We start from the raw sequence: 20449 nt of genomic DNA on the forward strand, positions 1-20449 counted from the left end.
CGACTACCACAAGACAGTCATTCCACTAAAATTTTCATTCGCCGTTTTAACTGTGTTGAGTGTTCAAGTGGATGTTGAATTTTCGGTTTTAGCTTATAATTTTGTGAAGTTTTGTTGGTATTTGTGTTAGCTATGGTGTAGTAATATTAATGCAAGTAGTTGCTTTCTTAGTAGACAGAGAATTTTGAGACTGCTATTGTTAGTTCTATCAATAGTTCTACTGGTTTGACTGAACTTCAGTAATGTAGGCATATAGTTTTTCAGTAACTGTAAAATTTTACCATGAGTGAGAAGTGTGGGCCCTGTCATAGGTTTGTGAGCAGTGGGTTACGGTGTGGGATTTGTTCAAAGTATTTTCATGGGCGGGAATGTAGTGGGGAAGCCCGTGGGCATTCTAGCGAGATCTTCTCCTGGGAATGCAGAATCTGTAGTAGAAATAAGTCGATAGAGGAGCACGTACGTAAGATCTGTGCCCTTCAGGTGCAGTTACAACACGCAAAGGAGGAACTAGATAGGTTGAGGAGGGTGAAGGGTGGTGGGGAATGTGAACTGGCAGTTGGCAAGAAGGCAGCTAGGGAGAGGAGGTATTCAGACAGTTATACTTTGTGTATATACGTAAAAAGATTTGACAAACTGTCACAGCTGAGTGGAGAAGAGCCTTGTGTAGCTGTAGATGAAGGGAACATGCAGCAGTCTTCAGCAGTTAGAAGGCCTAGAACAGTTGCAAAGTCTAACAGAAAGAAGAAGGTTCTGCTGCTACGTAGTTCGCATGGTAGAGGTGTGGGCCAGCAGTTGCAGGAAGTGTTGGGGAATGAGTACCAGGTCACCAGCATTGTGAAGCCTAGTGCAGGCTTGGCTCAATTGACTGACATCATTGGGGAGTTATGTAGGAATTTTACGAAGGAGGATCAGGTAGTGATAGTGGGTGGTGCAGGGAACAGTTTTGATAGGGATCGGGAATATGATGTAGGTGGTGACCTGGTAAAGATAGCTACTCAAACTGGTGGCACTATGTGCATTTCGTACAACTTGTTCAGCGTCATTATCAGCCTCATCTTAATGTGGCTGTTAGGCGCATTAAACATGGGGCTGGGGAGAGCGTTGACAGCAGATGGCATGGGTCACATCTCAGTGGTGCCAGTTGGGTCTATAAGTAGATCGGGATTCACTAGGCATGGCCTGCACCTCAATAGGTATAGGAAGGGGAGGCTGGCAAACCTTACAGGTGACAGTGTAGTGGGTGGTGGTGGTGGTGGGATCACTCACAGAAAAATTCCTGTAGTAGTCGGTGTTAGAGTTGCACATTTTTTAGACTGGAGTCAGCTGATAGGTATACCTGCATAAAGGAAGTCCCTCTAAGGGCTCACCTTCTGAGGCTGTAACATTTCCAAGTAGAGAGGGAATTAGCACAGCCGGCCGGAGTGACTGAGTGGTTCTAGACACTACAGTCTGGAACCGCGCGACCGCTACGGTCGCAGGTTCGAATCCTGCCTCGGGCTTGGATGTGTGTGATGTCCTTAGGTTAGTTAGGTTTAAGTAGTTCTAAGTTCTAGGGGACTGATGACCTCAGCAGTTAAGTCCCATAGTGCTCAGAGCCATTTGAACCATTTGAATTAGCATATTTCATCAAAATATAAGAAGTATTAGAGATAAAGTTAGTGAACTGCTTATAGATGTTGACTCTGAAATTATTGGTACATCAAAGCACCACTTAAATAATTTGACAATTCAGAGGCTTCCTTTACCAGGATACAGATTAGCTGGCTATTTTTCAAGGAGTTCCTTGAGGGGTGGGGGAGTGGCTACGTATGTAAAAAACAGTATTCCATTTGAGTCCACAGATGTATCGTGGCACTGCACTGAACAGATATTTGAATGTCATGCAGGGGCAGCTGAATTTAGTGAAACTAAATTTCTAATTGTTGTTGTTTATAGGTCCCCTAGGGAAACAGTAGCACAGCCATAACCATGTTTTTATTCATTCTTGATTACTAGATGGGCATTCTGTTAGTAAAAGGGTGAATGGCCTTTCAGACAATGATGCACAAATTTTAACACTAAAAGGCATTAGTACTCAAACAAATGTCACATTTAATTATAAACTTTGTAGGAAAGTTAATCCAGAGCGATAGAGAGTTTTTTAAACCTTGTACAGGAACAAGTGTGGCAGGATGTTTATAGTGCCAATAACATAGATGATAAATATAATGCTTTCTTTAACACATTTATCATGCTCTTTGAGAGTTGCTTCCCATTAAAAAGTTCTAAAAGGGGTACTAGTAGTATTAGGCAGCCCAGGTGGCTGACTAGTGGGATAAGGACATTTTGTAGAACAAAGTGGGAATTATATAAAATGTTAGAAGTAGTCACAATCAAGCTACAGTAGCCTATTAAAAACAGTATTGTAAGGTGCTTAAAATGTTATTAGGAAGGCAAATGGTATGTGGTATGCAAATAGAATAGCTGATTCACAGGAAAAAATTAAAACCAAATGGTCAGTTGTGAAGAAAGTGTCTGGTCAGCAGCACAAGGTAGACGATATAAAGTCAGTTCGCAGTAAAAATATTTCTGTTACTGATAAATCAGATATATGTACAGTATTTAACAATCATTTTCTGAGCACTGCTGGTGAATTAAATAAAAATTTAGTTTCTACGGAGAATCATATAATTTTCTTGGCAAATGTTTTTCTGAGACTGTCTGAAATACTCCTCTGTGATACAGGCAAGAAGGAGATTGAGTCAATAATTAAATCAGTGAAGACTAATGACTCTCATGGTTATGATGGAGTGCCTAGCAAAATATTAAAGTACTGTGCTGCACATGTTATCCCTGTATGTAGCCATATTTGTAATTTTCCCTTTAGGAATGGTCAGTTTCCTGAACGATAACAGTACTTAGTAGTAAAGCCGCTTTATAAAAAAGGAGAGAGGGATAATGTAGATAATTTTAGACCTATTTCTATGCCATCAGTGCTTGCAAAAGTTATTGAAAAGGCTGTGTACGTAAGGATAATTGATCATTTTATATCACATGATTTGCTATAAATTGTACAGTTCGGCTTTACGAGTCATTAATCAACAGAAAACGCTATATTCTCTTTTCCCTGTGAGGTACTGGATGGGTTAAACAAAAGGTTTCAAATGCTAGGCACATTTTTTTATTTAACTAAGGCATTTGATTGTGTTGATCACAAAATATTGCTCCAGAAGTTGGACCATTACACAATACGGGGAGCAGCTCACAATTGGTTCACTTTTTACTTTAGCAACAGACAGTAAAAGATCATTATTCACAATGTTGAGAATGGCTGTGATGTGGGGTCTGAGTGGGGTATGGTCAAGTGGGGGGTGCCCCAGGGATAAGTGTTGGGGTCACTCCTGTTCCTTATTTGTATAAATGATATGCCCTCTAGTATTACAGGTAACTCTAAAATATTTCTGTTTGCTGATGACAATAACTTGGTAGTAAAGAATGTTGTGTGCAACACTGGATCAGTTTCAAATAGTGCAGTTCATGACCTAAGTTCATGGCTTGTAGAAAATAAAATAACACTAAATCACAGTAAGACGCTGTTTTTACAGTTTCTAACAAACAATTCAACAAAACCTTGACGTTTTAATTTCACAGAATCGGCATATGATTAGTGAAACTGAACAGTCCAAATTTCTAGGTGTTCAGATAGATAGTAAACAGTTGTGGAAAGCCCACATTCAGGATCTTGTTCAAAGACTTAATGTTGCCATTTTTATTATTCGAACGGTATCTGAAGTGAGTGATTGTTCGACACGAAAATTAGTCTACTTTGCTTATTTCCATTCGTTTATGTCATATGATATTATATTTTGGGCTAACTCTTCCCATTCTAAAAGGATATTTTTGGCTCAGAAATGGGTGGTTCAGGTAATAAGTGGTGCAAGTTCGCGAACCTCTTGTCGACACCTGTTCACTACTCTGGGTATTTTGACATTGGCCTCTCAATATATGTACTCTTTACTGTCATTTCTTGTTAACAATATCAGCTTATTCTCAAGAATAAGCAGCTTTCACTCAGTTAATACTCGGCAGAAATCAAATGTGGATTTGAATCGGGCTAAACTCTTGTGCAGAAAGGTGTGCAGTATACTGCTGCATCCATTTTCAATAAGCTACCACTCGAATTCAAAAATCTTAGCAGTAATCCACACGCTTTCAAATCGAAACTGAAGAGTTTCCTCATGGGTCACTCCTTCTGTTCTGTCAAGGAGTTCCTTGAAAAATTAAGCTGATACTTGTTGTGTTGTTGATTGCGTTTACTTAAACTTATGGTCTGACTTTTTTGGGGTTCATAAACATTTATTTTTATTTGTTATTACTTTTATTTTATAATTTCATGTACTGACACATTCCATGACCTTGGAGATTTGCTCCTCAATTTGGTCCTATGGAACTTGATGTGTAAATAAACAAATAAAACATAAAGCCCAATATCCATATTCTACACATTGTAGACAAGGGAATACAACATGAACCTTCTGAAACAATTGGAGGTTTTAACTCATAACCGGTGCCCGCTCGTGAGTATACATTCTGGGTGTTCACAAATGTTTAGATTCAGATAAATCTGAGAGTTTGAAATTAAGAGCATCTGCTGTACTGCATTTATCAATAAGTTTATACAGCTACAGCCACTGCCAATAATAACAGCTGCAGTAATAATAATAATAATAATAATAATAATAATAACTTATCTGGCAAAAGAAAGAATTTTATTGTTTTGTACATAATTAAGTACAGTTTAAGACAGTAACGAAATAATGTGTAAGCTTTCACGACTCTCCGGTTCGTATTTTTGTTTAAGTGGGCAAATGTACAAGATCCCTAACATGTGTATTAATTCACGAATTTACTTCCGGGATGAACATCAGATATTCTTACGCTACACCCAAACAACAACTTGTGCTAACGGTACACTCCCTTGTTAAATGATGGCTTGTAGTCACGCTTATTTGATTTTGTCACTATCTCAGTCCGTTCTCGGAGGCCCTGGTTCCTTTGAGGCAAACTTTTCCTGGTAATTTACTTTTCTGTTCCCAGAATGAGATTTTCACTCTGCAGTGGACTTCCTGTCACATTAAAGCTGTGTGCCGCACTGAGACTTGAACTCGGGACCTTTGCCTTTCGTGGGCAAGTGCTCTACTGACTGAGCTACCCAATCACGACTCATGACCCATTCTCACAGCTTTACTTTTCTGTAAGTATTTAAAATAGATTTAAAATAGTTCATGTTTACACTGAACACGAAAGCCGATTACCGCACAGCAAACAATCAATTCCAAACGCAAACTGCCGTTTGTGGAAATGATTAAGCTCAAGTAGTGATGTCTACTAACATGCTCACCTGAGTAGAATACAAATGAGGTGCTGAGGTCCATAAGGCACACAGCCATCGATCCCACATTTAAGTGAATACCAGAGAAACCAGTGATACAGCTTTTCGTGACTTTGCAAATATAGATTATGGGCCTGCAGCACAAAAAATCTGATTCACCATAAGATCAATAGATTTCAGAAGCGTGAATAAATGCAACATTCTAGCAATAGATGGTGATGAGCTTGAGGCTCTTATGATTCTCAGCGCCTCAAATGGACTACTGTATGATAAAATTCATAACGTAATGTACTATAACTCATTCAGAAACCAACAAAATAGGTTTACTGTCAGTACAACTTTAACCTATACTGACATCCAATCTAATTTTAGTATATAGGGAGTGAATTAGTACATCTGAGGAATTTTCTATCATCTAGGAGGATTTATGCCAAGTGAAGGGGGATAAAAATCTGCTGCAGTGTTCTACCGCCTGGTGGCACTGACGTAAACTTCTACACGAGTGGCCAGGGCTACCTGTGCACATTGTTTATCAGATCCATTTGCATTTGGCCCGTAAGACAATTACATCACATGAGTTGCGCATGTGCAGGAGCTCCTTAAAACGTGCACAGCTGAAGGTGTGCTCACGACACTGTTGCTAAGTTTCAAGGAGTCTATAGGAGCGATAGCATGATAGATTATGTGCCGTGTCTGTCAGATTGCAGCATCTGTTATGTTTAACAGCATTCAAAGAAAAATAATGAATAAATTCACAAGGTGTCGAAAGTTGGGGTGTTCACGTGCTCCTGTGCTCTTACACAACAGCTGCCACTGATCATAACCATACATCACCTCACACCATCTTAAGTGAACAAATTGACCCAGCAAACAGCCCATTTTTTCAGGATTTTTAGGGAAAAAAAAACACCTCCAAGCCCACTTCCTCAGAACACCACTGTCCATGGCGCCTCTACTTACCGCCTCCCTTTACACAGACTCTCTCTCTCTCTCTCTCTCTCTCTCTCTCTCTCTCTCTCTCTCTCTCTGTCTATACAACCCTCCAAAAAGCACACATACTTTAACATAATTTCAGTACAAAAAATTATAGAGGAAATATCATCCTAAACTTAAGTTTTATAGATTTTATAAGTAGCACATATTAATTTTCCAATAATGACTACAAAGTATGTCATGTTACTTTTGTAATAACGAATGTAATTTAAATCAGTATATATATATTTAGTGTCATCAATGTGCAACTTTCGAAAATGCAAGTGTTGAGCAAAGAAAATCTCTGCTCTAATGCAATTCCTTTGACCATCATCTTCAGCCACACTGTTTGCTTTGGTTACATATGTAAAGCACATGGGAGTTGTTGCTGGTGGCAAAATTTGTGTAGTGCTGAAGATGTAACATAAATTGTGTTTTCCAGAGTAATGAGTGCACTAGGATGAAACCCATGAATGCTAGCAAACGTAAGTAATGCCTTCAAATTAATCTTATTATGTAAATAATTCCAGATATCGCACTGTAGTTAATACGTATTTGATTTGTTTTTCCTATTTTGCCACAGCTACATGACCCTGCAAGGAGAATGGTACAATAAAAACTGAGCTATTACAAAAGATGACTGGTTGTAGTTTTTCTGAAAACCTTTATTGGTTGGCTCTGAGCACTATGGGACTTAACATCTGTGATCATCAGTCCCCTAGAACTTAGAACTACTTAAACCTAACTAACCTAAGGACATCACACACATCCATGCCCGAAGCCCGATTCGAACCTGCGACCGTAACAGTCACACGGTTCCAGACTGAAGCGCCCAGAACCGCACGGCCACACCAGCCAGTAAAACCTTTATTCATCACGGTTACAGTGTTCCACATCCACAATGGATATAAGTTTTAAAGAGGCATATGTTCCCAGGGAGGAGACATAGTGCTCCAGGCATTCTTCATACTGTGTTTTTTATTAGATAGTGAGACTTACTACAAAGTCTCTTTAAAGTGAGGAGGAGGGTCTGTGAAATATGTCACTTGAGATGTTGCAGGGCTCTTTCGCAATGCTCAACAGCTGTTGCAAAGTCTTTTGTCCACTATGGCACCACCTGGTGGCAAATGGGGCAATGTGGATGATCACACTGAAGACATCTTCTGTAACCTTACTGACGCAGTCTGACAGAGAGGGGGCGAAGGTGACAGCAGAGGTATACAACTACCAGTTGGTTCTTTGTAGCATCAAATGGGGTAATTGGCCAAATGGGGTGGTGACAAGGAAGTGAAAGGATCAACGAAAAGTGGTCACTGTCACAAAGATCATCATGTAGTGATCATTGTACCCACGCCACAAGATTGGAGAAGTGATTGTAAGGCCAACAGCCGAAAAGGTGCCATGACCTGCATTGAAGTCTGTGGAAGAACTGTCACAGAGGCAACACCTATCAAGATTGGAAATAAGCTGGTCATTCAGAAGGCCCCTACCAGACAAAGGGGTACTTCGGCACATTGTGTGATGTAAACTGAAATCCATAAGTAGGAGAAAATGGGGGCCAGGGAGGGGGTAGCAGGGTGTGGTGGGGTGAGGGCTGTTGGCTTAAGATAGTCATCTCAATGTAAGTAATTGGCCTGGCGGGAGGTAAATAAATGTTACAAATAGTGATGGCTGGTGTTGTTTGCGCTCGCCCTGCTATTGTGTCCAACATGTTATGAAGAGGAATCCACTGACTGAAGACAATTGTGGGAAACAACGCACTGACCCCCCAGATGCCCTCTCAAGGTCAGTATAGTTCTGACAGAATGGACGGTAACCGCAAAGCATTGGGGAATAGTCATTAGTGAAGCGTGTTTGTTAAAGAGCAACATGGCAAGTGATAATAATATCCATTACAGTTCCAGTGGACCATCACACTGAGGTTATCCTGGATAGGTGTGAAGGTTCCAGGAGGACAAATCACATCCCAGGACCACTGCCTGTCACTAATGCGGGCAGAAAAGTATCAATGAACATTGGTTAAGAACTCGATGGTGTGGGAGGTTCTGGACCCCATACCCTGAGATTTCCTTTTTTTTTTCTATTTTGCAGCTTTTGGTGGTCGAGATTCTTGTAAGGGCCTATCCATTGTGGGTGTAGAAATGGAGGAGAGGAGGCAGCCCAGGGACCCACAATCCACGGCTCTTTCAACCATGGGCTGGTATTGGGTCTCTGATCTATGGATTTCTAGGGAGAGAAGTCCCGAAAGGGAGACATTTCACTGATATGTGCCAGAGAGGGACACTGCTTCTCTGGTTGGGTTTGTGGAAGATAACTGGTCATCCTGTATTCAGAGTTTTACGTCAAGTGATGGTTACTGGTATGTCATCCACCTTTTAGTTGTCTGAAGTGCTTGAGATTGTACAGCAGAGGCAGCTTTAATCAAAAGTGATCTGTTTCAAAATTTTCCCAAGGAGTCCACTCCAAATTCATGGTCTATTTCTTCCAAGAAAAGTAATGATTTTGTTGCTGTAAAAGTATCTCCATCTGCTATAGTACACAACAGTACATTGTTTCATTGCCTGTATTCTGACTTGTCCCTCTTCCCATTGGGTAGTCAGGGTAGGGACTACAGTTGGATTGTAACTATCTGCATTGAAATATTTATACCTAGACAGCTGTTTCAGTACAGCCATCATGTTGGTTAATTTGATGTGTGAAATGTCAGCACTACTACCATTTACTTTAATTAAGGGCTCTCCCCATATGCACCACCCAGTTGTAGCACAGGTTATTTGGCAAGACACCTGTTGCCAGGAGTTCTGATGCCCCACGAAGATGGGCACTGACTATCTGGCGAGCATGGAAAGCAAGTGGGGCTCAAGCATCAGAAGTGTCAGCACCGCATTGTCAGTGGGTACCATGGAAAAGGTACATAATGATCTCACCATGTAATATTGACTACTGTGTTGGCTTTTAAGTGCAGTTACTATACCCAGATAATCTTTAACACTGTATGCAGTTGGTGTTAGTTAAGGTGTTCTTCCCCAGTTGGTCTACACTACAGAAAAAAGTTTGGAAAATGAGGTCAAATGCAAAAGTTGATAGAAAGTACTTCAGCCAAAAAATTATGTAAGTGGATAAAAATGTAAATTAAAGAATGTGGAACCTAGAGAAGTAGGTGCTTCAACAACAAATGGTGCCACTACGAGAAACAAAGTAACAGGAGTAAGGACTGCCAGAGATGGGACATTGCAGAACAAGGAAGGAAGTAGATGCTGCAAAAGCCTGGGCCCTCATGTTGCCACATACATACTCACAGAAATCATGAGCTCCCTGAGGGGGTACTCTTGTATCACAAGGCAGGAGCCTTGTGATGTAAGACATTTGTACTGCATAAATTTATGTCATAATCTGAATTTTTGAGGTCAACAGAATACAACAAAACTGGGAGACCCATCATCACAGAGTCACTTTGATGTTGAATCGTTGGAAATGAGAAGCAATGATATACCAGTTTCCCAGGGCATTTAACATACAACTATGAATTCAACTTCTTGATGAGATCAAGGCGAAACAAATTCCTTTTGATCACAATGCAAAATATCAGTACCAATGAACTCCTATCAGTACATTCTTGTAGGTGAAGAGAAAATGAGAAATTGCCACACAGCTATGGATATTGCTTGCACAGCTCACCTTCAATTGAGGTTGTAAAAAGGGTTTCCTTGAGGCCATGTTGTAACCTCACTTCTGATACTGAATGATCCATTATAGATCACTGTTACACGTGGCGCAAATTGAGATGTGTATAGCGCGTGTGGCATGGCGCAGTGCAGTGCGCATTTTTGTAACTTTGCAGGTTGAAAAGGGACCACGCAAATTGCGACGTGACACAACTGGGATGTGACACATGCCTGCATCAGATCACGCGGCATTGTGATTATGGCACAGTTCCTTGTGGAGCGCGTCACGCGAGCACTGCCATATGCTCACTTCGGCATGGTGCATATGGGTGGTGGAGGTATTGCTCATCTGAAAAATATAGCCTTACAGTATACTTAATTTTATTGTCACTGAGTGGTGTTTTGTTTTTGCCGTTTACATGCTCCATCTCTTTTCGTTAGTACATAACAGTACTGTATAATTTTTTGTTTTGTTAATACTTCTGTCAAGGCCAATGCACAGTTCAATAACTGGTAAGCTATTATCCACTGGAATTATAACTTTTGCCTCGACAGCGTTTTCTGATTGTAACAAGGGACAGATGATTCGTTGTGAGGGTAGGGAATAATGAACTAAGGAATATTATAAAATCATATTGTCTAGAAGCAAGGCAGAAAAGTAAAACAAGGTTATGCACTTGCTACTTAGTTACTTTCATATTCCATGGATCATTTTGCACGATAAATTGTCATGATGTGTAATGAGTCATTTTACATTCATGTTGTAAATTAATTTGTACAGCTACTTGTACTCTAAACATCACCATATAATTATTTTATATTAATTTTTTTGCTGCCTGTTATGCTGATGTATCTCTACGATATGTTACATAAAATCGAAAAGGCATAATTTTCAAAGGTATGACCCCCTTTGTGCTCCTGGTAAAAAACCTCCAAGATATGAAGTACGTAAGTTTCACAATCATTATTTGGATAGGGACGTAATAAGAGACATTATACTACATACAGGTGGATGCAGGTGAGAAGCCCCCACGAATCATGATCTTTTAATCGGCTCGTCATGACAAGAGAAAGAATTTCTGTGGTTGCATACACACTATCAGCTTTAATAAACTAATTATACAACAGGCTACACAAATGAAGTAATGGTCGGTATTATTCCAAACGTGAACTGTTCCTCTCACAAAGCGCACTTGGATAGCTTCTGCATTCCTGTCCCGCACATTGATCTCAGGTGCTGACGATATTCTGACCATTGTGTTGTCCCACGTATCAATTGTCGTACTTTTCTCAATAACAATTACTTTTTTCATGAATCACACGTTGTCAGTTTGGCAAGCCACAGGTGAGCAACCAGCATTTGACATTATGCCTGAAGGGTACGCTCGTCATTATTTTAATACTGCGAAGATGAAGAAAAGGAATAAAATCCTTTGGTAAGTTTCCATTCCAGCAGTTCAGTGTTAAAAATACGATGGGTTATGGGATTCAACCAAAATTCCAACAGAATTGGCAATTTATTTTTGTGTGGATTGTTAACCTTTTCTCATCCAAAGAAGCATCACCATTTATGAGTAATGGCCACATTTCTCTTGTTGACAGGTTTCACAGTACTTCATTTGCCAAAACACAGTAAAATTTCCACAAACTCATTTTTGCAGCAGCTATTGTGAAAGAATTCTGGAACAGAGTGACTCATTAAACAAGTAATTGGCGACCAGATAGCACAATAGCTGACAAAAAACCTCATTGTGTCAGTTTGTGGTAACATAAGAGAAGAAATTTCATGTTTATTTTCATACTAGGAAACTCTTGCCTCACCATCTTTTGATAACTCTTAAAGAATCAGACATGGGAATGAAAAACATAAAATAGAAAGTACAACTTCTGATATATCGCCTCAGATAAGAAAGTTCAGTGTGTTTGCGAACTGGCAAAGGACTCTCCTCCCTGTGTGCCGTCATTCACCAAAATCTCGTTACAATGCCTTGAGTGGTTTAGGAGATATGAGGGATGTTCTAAATATTTCATTCCCATGGGTGTGAGATTGGGAGTGAACGTGCTACATAGGATCCATTTTCTCGAGATCGGAGACAGATAGAGACCTCCTCCCAAGTCTACACAAAAATTCAATATGTTAGCTAAATTTCATACGCAGCGACATATGGTGTAATACACACCAAACACAAAATTTCATTGCAAACTTTTCGAATTTTGTGTAGTGTCTTACTAAAATGTGTATATTACAATAAGTGTGACCATTGGCGAGATGATGGGCACTTTGCCACAAAGCTCACATATAATGCCACCAGTAAGGCACAAATCAATTATTTTCACTGAATAGTTTCTGTAAAATCGTTTGAGGAAGATTTCTGGGTGCATGCACTTCGGTTCTGTGAGCGCAGAGCATCGCCATCCGGCGGGTGCGAAGTATGTGTATGTGTTGCAATATGCACAGGGCTACCACAACATGTGTGGAACGTGTGCATCGCGCTGCAGTGTCATGTCACATCACATGTGCTATACATGCCTCAATTTGCACTTAGCCTTACTCTAGGGCTACAATATATAGCATAACAATAAGGGAAAGTCTTGGATGGAGCAGTACATAATATGGAAAGACAACCACTTCCCTACAGTGGACCAGTGTGTGAAGCATAGAAACATGTAACGGGAAATACAATTTACACTACCTTTTGAGCTCTTGACTTTTTCTAGCAAAAGTATACACATTCACACATGTACCCAACTATAACCCATAACCATGGGAGTGATCATCTGGGTGCCTGTGTTCTTGTGTGTGTGAATGTGTGTACTCTTTCTAAAAAAGAGCAAGAGCTCAAAAGCTGTGGATGCTGTTTCCCTTTCGCTGGTTTCTGTGCTACAATCACACTGGTCAGCTATAGGTGAGAGATTTCTTTCCTTCAATATGTAGCATAAATTGTGTTGTAGTCTATTTTTTTAACTGTTGCTCTCATGTTGGTAGTCTACAATACATTTATACTCACTGATGGCACTTCAAAACTCTGCCATTTTTGATAAAAACATTTTCTGTTTTACTTCAAGTCAGGACAACTTTATGGATTAACATATCATACACTGCAGCTAAAAACGACAGCCATAATGCCTGAATTAGTGTAACCACCTCAGACAGCTGTCATTTTTCAAAATCTAGATTTTCTCGTTATTCCGATAACCACTAGTATTTATTCATAATATGTGCTTATTTAAACTGACAATGTACGAAGACCGAGTTACTGTTCAAATGCACCGCGAAATGGACGAACGAGGAATACTGTTATAAGATGAGGTATTAAAAACTGAAATTGCCCAGGAGGGCGAAAACTTTTATGCAATTGTCGGAGACAGGAGGAGGCGGAGGAGAAGTAGCAAGAAGTGTCATTTGCAGAAGAAATTCACGGTGACTATTATGACGATAGAATAATTGGGGCACTCAATAGCAATGTTAGCAGTGCCTTTACTAAAATATTTTAAGATGCACATGGTTAAAATGTCAAGAAATCACACATCCACTACCTTCATGAAAACCTGGCATTACCTCACATTTTAATTTACTTGTTTCTCTGTTGGGTACATGCTAGGTTGAGTTACTTGAGAGGTACTCAAGAAGTTGGAGATGATACGGAATTTCGGTGTACACTATGTGATCAAAAGTATCCTCACACCCCCAAAAACATAAGTTTTTCGTATTAGGTGCATTGTGCTGCCACCTACTGCCAGGTACTCCATATCAGCAACCTCAGTCGTCATTAGACATCATGAGAGAGCAGAATGGGCCGCTCTGCGGAACTCATGAACTTCGAACGTGGTCAGGTGATTGGGTGTCACTTGTGTCATACATCTGTACGCAAGATTTCCACACTCCTAAACATCCCTAGGTCCACTGTTTCTGATGTGATAGTGAAGTGGAAATGTGAAGGGGCGCGTACAGCACAAAAGCGTACAGGCCGACCTCGTCTACTGACTGACAGAGATTGCTGACAGTTGAAGATGGTCATGATGTGTAATAGGCAGACATCTATGTTCTCTTTCACTCTCTTGGAGTCCCAAAAATAGTACATTTAAAGACACAGTTCACCTGCAGGTTATATACTGACAGTTACAGAATATAAAGACATTAATATAAACTACAGAGTATAAAGGTGGTAGGCTGAAAAGATGTCTAATGTTACCTGAGGCACAGAAAGAAGGAACAATTAAAATTTAGTGTCACTGATTATCAATATGTCCAACAGAAAAAGCCTTTGTAAGTATTCATAACAGCAATACACGATGTACACTTTCAGTGGAGCAGTACGACATTGTATTTACTAATTTATTTTAACTGTCATGCTACATTTTAGTAGAATGTAAAAATACAATGACATGAAGTAACAATTAGAATATGCCAACACATTCACATAAAGAAATGTAATAATGATATGAAATAGAAATAAATGTGACACTGGGCTTTTCAGAATCAGAACTAGAGTCTTTGTACCTCATCAAGATGTCCTTCGCTTCATTAGTTTTCCCCATAACCATGTAGACTTCTGCAGTCAGCATCATTGCAATGACATCATCTTTCATACGCAGTATAAAAGCTTCTGCAGATTCTACTCTTGTGGCAGGGACCGATTTCTGATCTGTGCACAGCCTGCATAATAAGAGCGCAGTCTCCAACTGTGAACTCTTCATATGCACTAATATTGCATCATGGATGATCAAACGAATATTTGTAAAAATATCTTGTTTCTGTGAGAGTCCACTGGCATTATAATCCTTTGTCAAGATACTTCCAAGCAATGACATGTACTCTTCCGATGCAGACAGATAATTCTGTAAAAAAACAACTTACTGCTCTCAACTGAAAAGCATCAGGACAAATCAAAAGTCATTAAGTAGTAACTGTGTTACAGCACAGTGGCAAATAAAATTCGATGTAGGATTATACTTCTGTAAGTGGATCTCAACTGTAAACAATAAAATTATGGTGCACGCAAAAAATATGGATATTATGGAATCAAACAAAAAGTTTACTGTTACCAGCCACTGTGTGTCTTTTTAACTGATAACAGTGAACTTGTTTCATTTGATATCAATAACATCACAGAAAAGCATTAGCTAAAAGGTTTGCATTTAATTGATGTTATGATCATACAATACAATAGTGGAAAAGGAAAAAAAATTAGATTGTGGCTTACTATACCAAAAATTTTTTTCCGGCAACTGTCAACAGCGTTGATATACACTACGGGGTCAAAAGTATCTGGACACACCCAAAAACAAATGTTTTTCATATTAGGTGTATTGTGCTGCCACCTACTGCCAGGTACTCCATATCAGCAATCTCAGTAGTCATTAGACATCATGATAGAGCAGAATGGGCCACTCCGTGGAAGTCACGGACTTCGAACGTGGTCAGGTGATTGGGTGTCACTTGTGCCATATGTCTGTACGTGAGATTTCCACATCCTAAACATCCCTAGGTCCACTGTTCCCAATGTTGATTAACTCTCTACAGTAAATTAATTTCTTAGGATGGATAGGATGTGTGACTGCTGTGTACGGACGCAGGAGGAGCTGGCCACTGTTTGCGAACAGCTGAAAGTGTTGATGGCCGCGGTCAGGGAAGAAGGCCAGTGTTCACTCTGTCTGTTTGCCGGAGGGGTCTCATCCAAGATGTGGAGGAGGCCCTGCTGGCGGCGATAGAGAGCACTGGGTGCACCCAACTGTAAACTGTTGCTCATGTCGGCACCAATGACTCCTGCCGTCTGGGTTCAGAGGTCATGCTCAGTTCGTACAGGCGGTTGGCGAAGTTGGTGAAGGCAGAAAGCATCACTTGCGGGGTGGAATCTGAGCTAACTATTTGTAGTATCGTTCCCAGAACCGATCGTGGCCCTCTGGTTTGAAGTCGAGTGGAAGGCTTAAACCAGAGGCTCAGACGATTCTGCGGAGACCTGGGGTGCAAATTTCTCGACCTCCGCTATCGGGTGCTGAAATGTGGGGTCCCCCTGAATAGGTCAGGCGTGCACTACATGCAGGAAGCGGCTACAAGGGTAGCAGAGTACGTGTGGAGTGCACATGTGGGTTTTTTAGGTTAGAGAATTCCCTCCCTAAGCCCAACAAGACGCCTCCTGAGATGCGGCAAGGTAGGAGTAGGCAAAATGCAACAGGGAATAACAATATTAATGTGCTAATAGTAAACTGCAGGAGCATCTATAGAAAGGTCCCAGAACTGCTCTCACTAATAAACGGCCACAATGCCCACATAGTACTAGGGACAGAAAGTTGGCTGAAACCAGATGTAAACAGTAATGAAATTCTAACCTCAGATTGGAATGTATACCGCAGGGACAGGCTGGACAGTGAAGGGGGAGGCGTGTTTATAGTGATAAGAAGTGCAATAGTATCGAAGGAAACTGACGGAGATCTGAAATGTGCAATAATTTGGGTGAAGGTCATGGTTAAAGCAGGCTCAGACATGGTAACTGGATGCCTCTATAGGCCCCCTGGCTCAGCAGCTGTTGTGGCTGAGCAGCTGAAGGATAATTTGGAAAATATTTCGAGTAGATTTCCCCACCATGTTATAGTTCTGGGTGGAGATTTTCATTTGCCGGATATAGACTGGGAGACTCAAACGTTCATAACGGGTGGCAGGGACAAAGAATCCAGTGAAATTTTTTTAAGTGCTTTATCTGAAAACTCCCTTGAGAAGTTAAACAGAGAACCGACTCATGGCGATAACATATTAGACCTTCTAGTGACAAACAGACCTGAACTATTTGAAACAGTTAACACAGAACAGGGAATCAGCGATCATAAAGCGGTTACTGCATCGATGATTTCAGCCATAAATAGAAATATTAAAAAAGGTCGGAAGATTTTTCTGTTTAGCAAAAGTGACAAAAAGCAGATTTCAGAGTACCTGACAGCTCAACACAAAAGTTTTGTCTCTAGTACATATAGTGTTGATGATCAGTGGACAAAGTTCAAAACCATCATACAATATGCGTTAGATGAGTATGTGCCAAGCAAGATCGTAAGAGATGGAAAAGAGCCACCGTGGTACAACAACCGAGTTAGAAAACTGCTGCGGAAGCAAAGGGAACTTCACAGCAAACATAAATATAGCCAAAGCCTTGCAGACAAACAAAAATTATGCGAAGCGAAATGTAGTGTGAGGAGGGCTATGCGAGAGGCGTTCAATGAATTCGAAAGTAAAGTTCTACACACTGACTCGGCAGAAAATCATAAGAAATTTTGGTCTTATGTCAAAGCGGTAGGTGGATCAAAACAAAATGCCCAGACACTCTGTGACCAAAATGGTTCTAAAATAGAAGATGACAGACTAAAGGCCGAAATACTAAATATCTTTTTCCAAAGCTGTTTCTCAGAGGATGATTGCACTGTAGTTCCTTCTCTAGATTGTCACACAGATGACAAAATGGTAGATATCGAAATAGATGACAGAGGGATAGAAAAACAATTAAAATCACTCAAAAGAGGAAAGGCCGCTGGACCTGATGGGATACCAGTTCGATTTTACACAGAGTATGCGAAGGAACTTGGCCCCCCTTCTTGCAGCGGTGTACCGTAGGTCTCTAGAAGAGCGTAGCGTTCAAAAGGATTGGAAAGGGCACAGGTCATCCTCGTTTTCAAGAAGGGACATTGAACAGATGTGCAGAACTATAGACCTATATCTCTAATGTCGATCAGTTGTAGAATTTTGGAACACATGAAACTTCCTGGCAGATTAAAACTGTGTGCCGGACTGAGATTCTAACTCGGGACCTTTGCCTTTTGCGGGCAAGTGCTCTACCAACTGAGCTACCCAAGCACGACTCACACCCCGTCCTCACAGCTTTACTTCTGCCAGTACCTCGTCTCAGTTGGTAGAGCACTTGCCCGCGAAAGGCAAAGGTCCCGAGTTCGAGTCTCGGTCCGGCACACAGTTTTAACCTGACAGGAAGTTTGATATCAACGCACACTCCGCTGCAGAGTGAAAATTTCATTTGAAACACATATTATGTTTGAGTATAATGACTTTTACGGAGACTAGAAATCTACTCTGTAGGAATCAGCATGGGTTTCAAAAAAGACGATCGTGTGAAACCCAGCTCACGCTATTCGTCCACGAGACTCAGAGGGCTATAGACACGGGTTCTCAGGTAGATGCCGTGTTTCTTGACTGCCACAAGGCATTCGATACAGTATCCACAGTCATTTAATGAACAAAGTAAAAGCATATGGACTATCAGACCAATTGTGTGACTGGATTGAAGAGTTCCTAGATAACAGAACGCAGCATATCATTCTCAATGGAGTGAAGTCTTCCGAAGTAAGAGTGATTTCAGGTGTGCCGTAGGGGAGTGTCGTAGGACCGTTGCTATTGACAATATACATAAATGGCCTTGTGGATGACATCGGAAGTTCACTGAGGCTTTTTGCGAATGATGTTGTGATATATCGAGAGGTTGTAACAATGGAAAATTGTACTGAAATGCAGGAGGATCTGCAGCGAATTGACGCATGGTGCAGGGAATGGCAATTGAATCTCAATGTAGACAAGTGTAATGTGCTGCGAATACATAGAAAGAAAGATCCCTTATTATTCAGCTACAATATAGCAGTTCAGCAACTGGAAGCAGTTAATTCCATAAATTATCTGGGAGTAGGCTTTAGGAGTGATTTAAAATGGAATGATCATATAAAGTTGATCGTTGGTAAAGCAGATGCCAGACTGAGATTCAATGGAAGAATCCTAAGGAAATGCAATCCGAAAACAAAGGAAGTAGGTTACAGTACGCTTGTTCGCCCACTGCTTGAATACTGCTCAGCAGGGTGGGATCCATACCAGATCGGGTTGATAGAAGAGATAGAGAAGATCCAATGGAGAGGAACGCGTTCATTTAGTAATCGCGAAAGTGTTACGGAGATGATAAACTCCAGTGGAAGACTCTGCAGGAGAGATGCTCAGTAGCTCAGTATGGGCTTTTGTCGAAGTTTCGAGAACATATCTTCACTGAGGAGTCAAGCAGTATATTGCTCCCTCCTACGTATATCTCGCGAAGAGACCATGAGGACAAAATCAGAGAGATTAGAGCCCACACAGAGGCACACCGACAATCCTTCTTTCCACGAACAATACGAGACTGGAATAGGAGAACCGACAGAGGTGCTCAAGGTACCCTCCACCACACACCGTCAGGTGGCTTGTGGAGTATGGATGTAGATGTAGATGTGATAGTGAAGTGGAAATGTGAAGGGACATGTACAGCACAAAAGCGTACAGGCCGACCTCGTCTGTTGACTGACAGAGACCGCCGACAGTTGAAGACGGTTCTGCCTGCCATTCCCCAAGAAACCTTCCAGCACCTGATGGAACGTATGCCTGTGAGAGTGGAAGCTGTCATCAAGGCTAAGGGTGGGCCAACATTATATTGAATTCCAGCATTACCAATGAAGAGCGCCACGAACTTGTAAGTCATTTTCAGCCAAGTGTCCGGATACTTTTGATCATGTAGTGTACATGGAGAAATGCAGGATTACTGGTTTTGATCACGGCTCATGTTTGTGTCAGCTTCACATGTCATACATGCCATTTACTCAGAAAAGTATATGCCACTGCTGATTTGAAAACACAAGACAATTATACTTACTGTCATAATACCAACTTAAGAAAGCAGAAAACACTGAAAAGATAAAAAGATGTAACTACATTAAGTGCACAGCACCACTGCTTAAGCAATGCTGCAATGCAGTTAGTAAAGTATACTACTTAGGTGATTTCGCAAAAATCGCAAGAGAAGTTTTGCATATCTATGATGTACTTGTGGGTTCTGTCACAGAGCACAACATGGTGGTGGTCATGTGGTCAGCATTCCAGCTCTACGACTGGTGGGTCACTGGATCAATACCCTTCCTCCTCCTCCTCCTCCTTCTTTCTCTCTCTCTCTCTCTCTTTTCTTTCTTTTTTTTGTGTGTGTGTGTGTGTGTGTGTGTGTGTGTGTGTGTGTGTGGGTGGGTGGGGGGGGGGGGGGGGGGGAGGAACCCCTCGTCATATTATTACATATATATTGCATCCGAAACGTAATATATTGAGGCAACAGATGTATCAGCATGAATTTTCACTGATGTTACAATGTTATTTGGTTGTTTACTAATTTTCATTAATACAACAAATATTATATTTATGATTATCAACCAGTAAATGATCAAACACAGAAAGTTTTCCTGAAAATCCACACCTGGTGTGATTCACGAACTCTCTTTCACCTGCAACGAGGTAAGGTTGTTTTTCCTTAGAAACTGTGAAGATTCCTTGTGCATGCTGGAAAACTGCATTCATTCGATGTACTAGATGTCACGTTAATTTACGTGTTCTGTGTCTGCGTGAAAAATACCATCCAGCAACATGTAATGTCAAAAGCATGTCCAC

The 20449-nt window shown here is 40.8% G+C and overlaps 1 protein-coding gene across 6 annotated transcripts in view; it reads right to left on the minus strand.

Annotated features, from left to right (window-relative positions):
• The window catches only part of LOC124555187, a 185071-nt gene that overhangs the window by 49834 nt on the left and 114788 nt on the right, over positions 1-20449 (minus strand). For all 6 annotated transcript variants that reach the window (XM_047129030.1, XM_047129025.1, XM_047129028.1 and 3 more), the window contains one exon: positions 14510-14847. In XM_047129030.1, the coding sequence (XP_046984986.1) occupies positions 14510-14847 (338 nt within the window). The remainder of the gene's footprint in view (positions 1-14509; positions 14848-20449) is intronic.

This window comes from Schistocerca americana, chromosome X, assembly GCF_021461395.2.
Source record: "Schistocerca americana isolate TAMUIC-IGC-003095 chromosome X, iqSchAmer2.1, whole genome shotgun sequence".
NCBI classification, from domain to species: Eukaryota; Metazoa; Arthropoda; class Insecta; order Orthoptera; family Acrididae; genus Schistocerca; species Schistocerca americana.